The sequence below is a fragment of the Pocillopora damicornis genome, chromosome 10, assembly GCF_964200805.1.
Source record: "Pocillopora damicornis chromosome 10, jaPocDami1.2, whole genome shotgun sequence".
NCBI lineage: Eukaryota > Metazoa > Cnidaria > Anthozoa > Scleractinia > Pocilloporidae > Pocillopora > Pocillopora damicornis.
Genome location: NC_142679.1, coordinates 22567905 through 22578196, shown reverse-complemented (window position 1 = coordinate 22578196; position 10292 = coordinate 22567905). Strand labels below are relative to the sequence as shown.

Here is a 10292-nt window from a genome sequence, read left to right as displayed (position 1 = left end):
ACTATCACGTTTCTTAAGCCACTATGGGGTATCTTCAGAGAAAATATGAAGAATTTTGATTTTTCGATTTCCATTTTCGCTCGGTCTTAGTGGACATTCTCTCTTCAATGTATACAATAAGTCTACCTTGTTGTGCTACTGAATGATTAACCAGGAGTCAAGACAGAGGGTACCTCTAAATTTTCATTTGCTTCTGGTTCAGCCGGCAGTGCTCATCAGCAACGTACACGAAGGTGCGATCCAGAATTATTGAATTGAACCTTTTTTATCTCACCATTTATGCAGGAAAATGGTCTGGCATGCTAATATTGAATTTTTCTGCATACAGCTTGAAAATTGTCAGTTTGCACTCCTTTGGTGTACACATGATCCACCCAAGATTCACCGACCAGACGGCAGTTCAGAACTTTTTCCCTACTGCATAAAATTTATCCCAGACCACCTTGTCGAGTTTTCCTTTGCTTTTGCGGGCACCACTCAAGACAAAATGAAACTGAAACCCCGGAAACAAATGAATGCTTATCCACCATGTGTTTGATAAAAGTGTAAAGGTATTAATTCGAAAAAAGATTTGATATTTGAGTACTGACTATATTAGCGATTGCTTCTTTGCGTATCTTTTTTTAATACGCCCCTGACTGAAAATGAACGGGTGATCTAGCGCCTAATGCAATTCTAAAATAAATGCGTCCTAAATGGCAGCAAAAGGCCATTTCTCCCCCCAGTTCACAGCATACAACAATAGCTATAGGTACTAACCTAAATTCACACACTTGTACTTGACTTCCAAGTATTTATATATGCGTGGGCATGGATCTCCAAAAACTGAATTATCTGCGTGCAGCTCGCAACTAGCTTCTTCGTTGCACTTCAACCGCACAATGAAAAGAGAGTTCGCAGCTTTGCAGTTTGTATCGCTAACTGTGTAATGATTGCAAGTGTTTGAGTCCAGTCTACCATAATTTGCATCCTCGACTTCGATAGTTCTTTGGTCATTATTACAACTTATGGTCCTATTTCCTCTCTCGCAAATGATAACAGACCATAATTTCTCTAAATAAAGGAGGAAACAAACAACTTTATCAATACGCCAAAAGTTTTGGAATAATGTTCACTTGCAGAGCACCCTGCAATTTTGCTAGTCTCGTGCCGGCGTCTGTTCAACCAATAACTTCCGCGCTGACAATACTGCGTTTCTTGTCTGAAGCAGCCAAGTTTACATCAATTGGTTTGACAGTTAACTTTTTTTTTTAATTGTAAAACATTGTTTGGTACCTTGGCTTGTTACTGACCTGTGCAGTTGGTTCCATTTCCCTCATATCCATCTTTACAAGTGCATTTGTAAGATCCCAAGGTATTGTTACACTCAGCATTTACATCACAGTCATGTTTTCCTTCAGTGCATTCGTTGGTATCTAAATGAACAAAAAACAGTTTTGTTTTCTGGTCATTCCTTTTTGTCACATGACAGGTATCATCGAGAAAATAGAGAGTATGATATGTTGCAACTGGTTACGTGTGCAGTCAGTTCCATTGCCTTGAATTCCATCTTTATACGAGCAATTGTGAGATCTTGGGGTATAGTTACACTTAGTATTTACATCACAGTTTTGTGTTCCGATCATACACTCATCTAGATCTAGAACACGAAAAGGAAAATAATGTAAATGAGACCGTTTCTCTAACTAATCTGAAAAACTGAAGGTAACAAACGGAGTATGAATATGTCAGAACTAGTTACCAGTGCATTTAGTTCCATTTCCTTGAAATCCATCTTTACACGTGCACTTGTAAGACCCCAGGGTATTGTTACACTCAGCATTCACATTACAACCGTGTGTTCCGTTCAAACACTCATCTATGTCTTAGACAACAAAATGAATATCATTAGTATATGAAGGTTATTTTTTACTTGCTCTGGCTGCACGAGTTTTCGTCTTCACGCGAGCGTTTCCTGTTGTCAGATAAGAATACTTACCAGTACAGTTTGTCTTATTTCCCTGGTATCCTTTCTTGCACCTGCAGGAGTACGATCCAATGGTGTTATTGCATGTGGTATTACCCTCACAGCTATGTTTACCAGACAAGCACTCGTCTATGTCTACAAAAGGAAAGAGAAGACGATGGACTTTATCTAAGTTGAGAAAGATTTAAAGATTTTCATTTTTTTATGTTCTTATCTAGATATGGGGCCACGTCTGATCTTTGCGTAAACTTTGTACTCAGTTCTGTTGACATTTGCTTCGTTAAAAAGGAAACTGAGAGATTACAGATTGTTCGCATAGATGGTGGGTAAGAAACCGCGTCTAAAAAAAAGTTGAGACTGAATGAGGTAAAAAAAATAATAATCGATGAATCCCATTTCAAGATGAACCACGAGAAGCAAAAGAGTTGTTCATATGTAAGTCCTCTTTTGTATTTTGAATAACTTATGCCATTCTGGATTATTCTTCTCGCAAGCCATGAAAGGCAAAGGCTTTTACCTGCGATGTTCTGTGACTATCAAACTATTGAGGTGTTTGCGATTGTTTGGTATTCATCCATTTCAAATAAGTCTGCCCAATCACCTAAAAGAACTTCAATTTGAGAGAGAGGCCTGCAGAACTTATCACTTACGCATAATTTTTCTGGCTTACTAAAAATACAAGATTCCTTACCCTCATCACAACCATGGCCTTTAAATCCAGATCCACTAACACGGAAACAGTGATAATCTCTGTCTGTAAACCTAGCTTGGCATGTTGCGTTATTCTTGCAAGGATTTTGCGTACAAGCATTCTAAACATCTTCTAAATTTTCAAATTTAATTACATATCTAATGATTGAAATAATAATGTACCTGAACACGAGCCTCCATCGCCAGTGTATCCTTCCTTGCAGGTACAGTAATAGGAACTCACAGTGTTGGTACAGTATGCATTGAAGTCACAGGCATTGTTTCCACTGATGCATTCATCATGATCTTGTTGGAGAGTGAAAAAAGAAAAAAGTAAAATTTAATCAACATTGTACTAAATTGACAATCATGGCCACATAACACAAAAAGAATGTTTCTATTTTCTTCCAACAAAACGAACAATACCTGCAATATTAACCCTTTGAGCCCTAAGAGTGACTGGCATCTAATTTCTCCATACCATATTAGCCCTGAATCAAACATTAAGGTCACAAGAATAAAGGAAATGATCACCAACTAAAGAAACTCTTGATTGTCAGACAAATTCTCCTTGTCAGCACCTTAGTAAATGTACAGAGAACAGTATGGAGAATATGAATACTGATCTTAGGGTGTAAAGGTTTAAAGCAAGAATATTTTTCAAAACTTTATAAAAATGTAGGTTGGTTAAACCCTGTCTATTTGCTTGCCTTTTTTTTCCCTTTAGGATATTTTTTTCCTTTTTACTAAACAACTGAAACTGCGCAATGCATTGTTTTCAGGACTGGTGCGATTTTTTTTACATTTTAAAGTAACCAAGGACGCTACTAAAAGAGCGACAATTCAAACACAAAATGAAAGCTACAACGGGGTAAATGTGACCAACCTTCCAAATTCATATCACAGTAAACCAAAACTGCCTTCCCAGTGCCAGATGGATCCAGCCAGTAATTGTTGCTTGGTGTGTCTTTCCCTTCGCTTGCTGTTATTTCACGGCATGAACGTGCTGGTAACTCCCGTATCGAACCCAAGGGAGCTGGTACGGGTAAAAATGTTGAAAATAAAGTATTCGTAAGCGCAGATGGAAAGGAAAAAGTGAAAAGCACGAGAGAATAAAAATGAAGCTCGAGTTCCATTCACTTGAATGTCCTTCTTTGGTTGTGAAATATTTCAACTTTCTGTCAAGCACAACCCTCTGGGGAGACAGGACCCCTCTCGCCTAAACCCCTCGTTCGAGCTTCCAATTCTTCAAAGTTCTTTACTGACCCTAAGCTTCTTGTAGAAATAACACAATCATTTGGTGTCAATGTTTATAGAGCTGCTTTTTAAAAAAGAAGTTAACAAATATTTAAACTTAAAGGAAAAAAGAAAAGGATGAAATTTTCTATTTTGATAGAGAAATTGATACCAACGGGTGCGGGAGATTGGAAAACACGGACTGTAAGCAGCACGATTTTTATTCAAAGTGCTTGGTTGAGTACTTACCTCTTCCGTTTAAACGGCGAATATAAAATTCTCGGGTCTTGCATCCTTTGTGCGGTTGTTTAATTCACAGATCTGTTCTTTTCTGTTGAAATTATAGCTCTGGCAGATAATTTCCCTTTCACATAAGATATCACAGATGTGAGGAGCCGCCACCGCCATTCTCTTAAAAGCGAAACCTTTGAGAGCCATGCCACGAATGTTTATTTCTATCCTGCATTGATCCTCAGCGATTACAATGTTGGTGACCGAAACACAGACAAGAAAATAATGAAATATCCAAGGCATTTTTCCTGAAAAACGAAATTCAGTGAGAGGTACGGGCCGGGTATTACGACATCAATGAATGAACCTGTTTCTTAAGGTTGACTGAGAACAGTGGATAGTTAGAATAGAAACCCCCTTTCTGTCATAAACTTACATAAGAGAAGCATGATTCGCTTTAAAATAATCTTAAAATGATAGAGTTTTCGAAGCAAAGGGATGTTTTCTTTTGTATGAACTCAAATATTCGTAAACAGGTCGAAGATTTAAATCACATTAATTTTCCATCAGTTGAGTTTGATTCTCTTCGAATTTGTTGTATTCTTTCATAGGTTAAAAGACTTGTACCATCCAATTTGTAGCATCCAACACTTTTATGTCCTGAAAGAGTAAACAGCAAGTAGAGCCGTACAACATTGTAACTATCAACTAGACCGGGTAACAAAAATGTAAATAAAGGGGGTAAGTTTCAAAAGAAACTATGGTGCTACGTCGGTGGGAGAGTATAACGAACCGCCGTAAAGAGTTTCAAGCTGAAGTTCCGAGCGTTAGCTCTTCGTCAGAGCGAAGGACGAAGAGATAAGAAGCATGGTGACCTATATTTTTTTTATTGTAGTTTTTGAAACAGACATTGTTAAGGAACATTGAAGGAAAAATTGTTCGAAATTTTTTTTTTCTGAGGAATCACCTGAGGTCGTCTCATATTCACTTCAGAGATCATTTATAGTGTTCTTTTCAAAAAACATTATTTGCATGTGTATTTTATTTTGCCATTCATACTTCAGATCAATGTCGGTCTTGAACGAAGAAACCTCGCACCCACCCCTCCCCAAACCCAACCACAGTCAACTCATAAACAGCTTGAGTTAATGTTGGGTCAGGGGAGGGGTAGGTGTGCAGTTCCACGTTGCTTACACTTTTTTAAAATTTTCGGATTTTTCATGATCTGTAATAGAAACTTCCTCCAGAAAAGAATTCAAAGAAAAAAAAACGGCCCAAAATTTCACTACCTTTCAATCCAAAAATGAAACAGTTCCAGTAAGTAGGAAGTTGATAGGAATAGGGTTTTCGATTGATTTTGCTGTTATGTCAGTTCCCTTGGGTTATCGGAAAATTCCCCTCTAAAAGATTTCGAATAGAATCCAGTAATAGGTCTGCAGCAAATGAAGTATGCAAAAGGCAGTTCTCTGCAGAAGTCGTGGCCTTCTCGAAACGTAAATGATTGCTCCCACAAAACACAAAGAAACGCCTATCCATCACACATCACATAAAATGGGTGTATAAGCGACAATTCGCCTTTAATTTAAGCAAATTTTATTGAAACAGAAGCTTTAGCAAGATTTCCTTAAAACACAATATTCCAATATGCACGGAATTCTTTCTAACAGAAAACAGCAGCATAAATAATAACTGCCGCTTTGTTTTAGAAAAGTATGGGGCTATACGGAAATATTTGCAAAGCTTTTTAGGGCGACTAAATCCAAATCACGGGGATCCATAATTCCAGCCTTGCGGGTCACTGCGGTTGTAGCATGGATAACTTGGTATAAAATGTTTAGTACACTCTTACCCTTAATGTAATAGACATGATTGATTTGCTTTCCTCCTTTACCGCCAGGCGGACATTGCTGTGATTGGTTATACTTGTGGAAGGTTGTTATGGCTGAAGCACTGGCTTGGCATCGTCCACCATCCTGAACCGCAAAGATGTGAAATCTTTGCCTCTCGGCAGCACGAAAACATTTGTCGATGGAATCATTCCTTGTTGAGTAGTTACCATCCAAGATATCATCTTTTCCTTCCAATGTTTCTATGGCAGGACTGGTTGTATTGTCTTTGAAGCAACCAATTGACTCGTAGCGATTTGATGCTATTAAATAAAGTTTCAAAGTTTTCGTCAAACCTTGAGTGAGACGGTCACTATTCTTAGTATGATTTTCTTCATCCATTTATGGACAAACTCTCTCAGGTATCTTGTGAAATATTTAATTACGAATTCTTCCTGTAATAAAAGCGGAATTGTGATTATCCCGTCTATCTTTTAATCTTATCTTTTAGTCTTGGGAATTAATGATCAGAGATTTCACATGTGGCGGATGAGAAGATGAATACAGTAATAAAAAGAGGTGCGAGAGAGTTAAGAAAACCTGAGGATCTCCCGACAAAGGAGTGTCTTTTCTTCAGGATTTAAAGCTACTTGCAGACAAGTATTTATTGAAAAAGGAATGTATTACATAAATCTCAGATACGAGATGTCAAATTTAGTGGTTTCTGAAATTTTTGCTTGCAAAATTTTAACTCTTTTACTCCATTGAGCTCTAATTCTCCGTCTCTTGGTGTTTTGTATTTTGAGGCGAGAGAGAACATTTCTCTTGTTCTTTGGCGCTCTTTAAATGGTTGCGAATACCCTTTTAAACTGGCCTATCGGGGTGTCTATGACAAGCCAATTGTCCTCTTACGGAGTTGGGTCTCCCTAGATTTTTTCTTCTTTTGGTTTGTCTGATGAAGGTAAATGATTTGATGCGTTGTTTTTCCGTTATATTGGTAAGCCTCTGCAATACCTAATTCACCATTTAAGAGCGAATGCCCACTAACACCGAGCAGGAGATGGCACATGATAGATAACCAATTTCCTTGATAATTTTTTAAAGATACCCATTGGTAGGCCAACGAACGTGGTGAGTTTAATTTGTTTAAATATACCTTTCAAAACCAAAAAAATTAAAACTTAGAACACCCCACGTGTCATGAAAACAGCTGAAATAAACATATCTCATCCCCTCTCAAACAATCTGCTCTGATCTAAGTTGCATGGCATTAAAACCCTGTTTTAAGCATAGAAATGTCTCTTTGAAGGTTAACCAAGTTTTTTAATCTATTTAAAGACCTGTAGATTTGAAATGTTACGCCACGGGGAAACTTTCAACGATCGCTAAAAATTCGCGTACTTAAAATTCTCTATTTCGTGCACTTTTTCAAGCGACATTTTCCTTGCCTGGTAAAGCTCAGAATCGATTGAAATTTTGAATCCTTGGAAAAGGAAATGTTTTTATAAAAGCAGGTATACAATTAATTTCCGGGCTTTCATTGAGTACTGAGCACCGTGGCTTTAAAAATTGGGAAAATCACGTCAATTAACTGTCAACAACTGGTAACAATGAACGTATGCCTTCAACAAAATATTTGTATACTTGGAAATTAATCCTTTTTTACAGTTAGTCGCAAGAAGCCTTCATCGAAAAAACTTCAGTCGCTTTGCGAGGAATGCGCATGTCAGCGTTGAGGAATGAGTGGCTAAGCCAATGTTATTGAAATGTTCCAACAGAACTTTCAAACAGTCATGCCATAAAGTTCGTCGGGAGCATGGGGAAAAAATCTTTGTCGCCGTCCTGTATACGCTCTAGGATTGTTAACGACGACGACTGATTATAATGAAGTGTGTCAATTAAATGTGCCCCTAAGATGGATAAAATGGTGGTAACCCTATTCTCACTCGATTCCGATTTTGTTCTAATAGCTGTCTCTGAAGCCTTTTAAGGTGGGATATTCGTGTCGCTAATTTTGGAATTCATTTACTGATGTCGCAACCTCGTTCCCAAGGTTTCTCCCCTTCCCACCCCAATCTAAGAACTAAGTTGTCGAGGTAATGAAATAGTCGCTATTGTTTTTCCTAGATGTCGTCAATTTGTTCGTTTCCTTGAAAGCCCTGTAAAATAGTTCAGCTTATGGCCCACAACGCATAATTAGTAATTTAATGTTCTGTTTACTTTTTTAGCTGCTTCTCATTCCTCATGCAGTTAAAACCTCAGAGTCTAACAATCGCATAATCACACTTTTTTCTCTACGCTTTTGTATTTCGATTAGATCGATTATTCAACGTTGCTTCCTTGAAAAAGAAGAAAAAAAATACACGAGTATAAGAGGTTGCAATGTTCACCTTTGGGAAAACGTGTGTCGCTGCCTCAGTTTTTCATGCTCAAAGCATGAAAAAGTTCCAATAGACTTACTTGCTGACTGCTATAGTATATCTACATGATGGGAATTTAGGTTTCGGCTATTCGTGTAGCTTCTTGGTATTTTGTTTTGCTTCTAAAAGAACATGAAAAAATAAGCTGGGAAAATTGAAAAAAACCGTGTAAGTTGATTCGGATCAGCGCGACACTAATTTTGAAATGTCTAACGATAAAATACTCACGGAAATAAATATTTAGTCAATATCTTATTCAGAGGATCTAAAAATGCAGTTCTTCAGCGCTGTGGATTACTGACGACTAAACAGATTAATTATAATGTAAAAATTTTACAATCCTTTGCTTACGGGTTTGGAGAATGTGCTATTTGTTGACTTCCGATTGACACGCTTTTGTTGTGATAACCGCTATTTTGAGAGGCTTCCTACTCGGCGCTGGTAAAAAGCCTGAAACTAATTTTTACACCCCATTTTAGACCAGCATTTATTCTCTTAAGAATGTCATTTTCAATTTCTCCGTTGTTTTACTGGGTACAAAAAATGTCCCTTAAAAAAACACGCTAAATTACAAATTATTCGAAGGTGAATTTTAGTTAATTTCATGGGCTTACCATGACCTCTAAATTTTATTCACTGGCGTAAGATTGAAGTCAAGTTACTTGGAAAGACTTCAACAGCAATGTTGAAAGCAGGAAACGGTTCTTTCTATGATGCCAATTCAAAAGGGCGAGTTCTATGTGAAGGTACCAATCACGTATTTTTCGGATGCCTTTCAGGACATTTTGGCTCGTGACGGCTTTTTTATTTCATGAAAGTTTAAAAAGATGTTTCTAGAAAAAAATCCTATCACGTTTCTTAAGCCACTATAGGGTATCTTCAGAGAAAATATGAAGAATTTTGATTTTTCGAGATGTACCACGAATTTCCATTTTCGCTCAGTCTTAGTGGACATTCTCTCTTCAATGTATACAATAAGTCTATCTCGTTGTGCTACTGAAAGATTAACCAGGAGTCAAGACAGAGGGTACCTCTAAATTTTCATTTGCTTCTAGTTCAGCAGCAGTGCTCATCAGCAACGTACACGAAGGTGCGATTCAGAATTATTGAATTGAACCTTTTTTATCTCACTATTTATGCAGGAAAATGGTCTGGCATGCTAATATTGAATTTTTCTGCATACAGCTTGAAAATTGTCAGTTTGCACTCCTTTGGTGTACGCATGATCCACCCAGGGTTCACCGACCAGACGGCAGTTCAGAACTTTTTCCCTAGTGCATAAAATCTATCCCAGACCACCTTGTCGAGTTTTCCTTTGCTTTTGAGGGCGCCACTCAAGACAAAATGAAACTGAAACCCCGGAAACAAATGAATACTTATCCACCATGTCTTTGATAAAAGTGTAAAGGTATTAATTCGAAAAAAGATTTGATATTTGAGTACTGACTATATTAACGATTGCTTCTTTGCGTATCTTTTTTTAATATGCCCCCGACTGAAAATGGACGGGTGATCTAGCGCCTAATGCAATTCTAAAATAAATGCGTCCTAAATGGTAGCAAAAGGCCATTTCTCCCCCCAGTTCACAGCATACAACAATAGCTATAGGTACTAACCTAAATTCACACACTTGTACTTGACTTCCAAGTATTTATATGTGCCTGGGCATGGATCCCCAAAAACTAAAGAATCTGCATGCAGCTCGCAACTAGCTTCTTCGTTGCACTTCAACCGCACAATGAAAAGAGAGTTCGCAGCTTTGCAGTTTGTATCGCTAACTTGGGAATGATGGCAAGTGTTTGAGTCCAGTCTACCATAATTTGCATCCACAACGTCGATAGTTCTTTGGTCATTATCACAACTTATGGTCCTTTTTCCTCCCTCGCAAATGATAACAGACCATAATTTCTCTAAATAAAGGAG

General features: G+C 37.7%; 1 protein-coding gene across 1 annotated transcript in view; it reads right to left on the bottom strand.

Annotated features, from left to right (window-relative positions):
- Window positions 1-754: 754 nt before the first annotated feature.
- LOC149039428 (uncharacterized) overlaps window positions 755-10292 on the bottom strand; it is a 59129-nt gene continuing 49591 nt past the window's right edge. Inside the window, exons 8-16 of the mRNA XM_089185802.1 lie at window positions 9986-10279; window positions 5973-6272; window positions 3543-3692; window positions 2840-2962; window positions 1979-2101; window positions 1742-1864; window positions 1517-1639; window positions 1293-1415; window positions 755-1053 (exon numbers count right to left, since the gene is read on the bottom strand). Coding sequence (XP_089041928.1) covers window positions 755-1053; window positions 1293-1415; window positions 1517-1639; window positions 1742-1864; window positions 1979-2101; window positions 2840-2962; window positions 3543-3692; window positions 5973-6272; window positions 9986-10279 — 1658 coding nt within the window. The remainder of the gene's footprint in view (window positions 1054-1292; window positions 1416-1516; window positions 1640-1741; window positions 1865-1978; window positions 2102-2839; window positions 2963-3542; window positions 3693-5972; window positions 6273-9985; window positions 10280-10292) is intronic.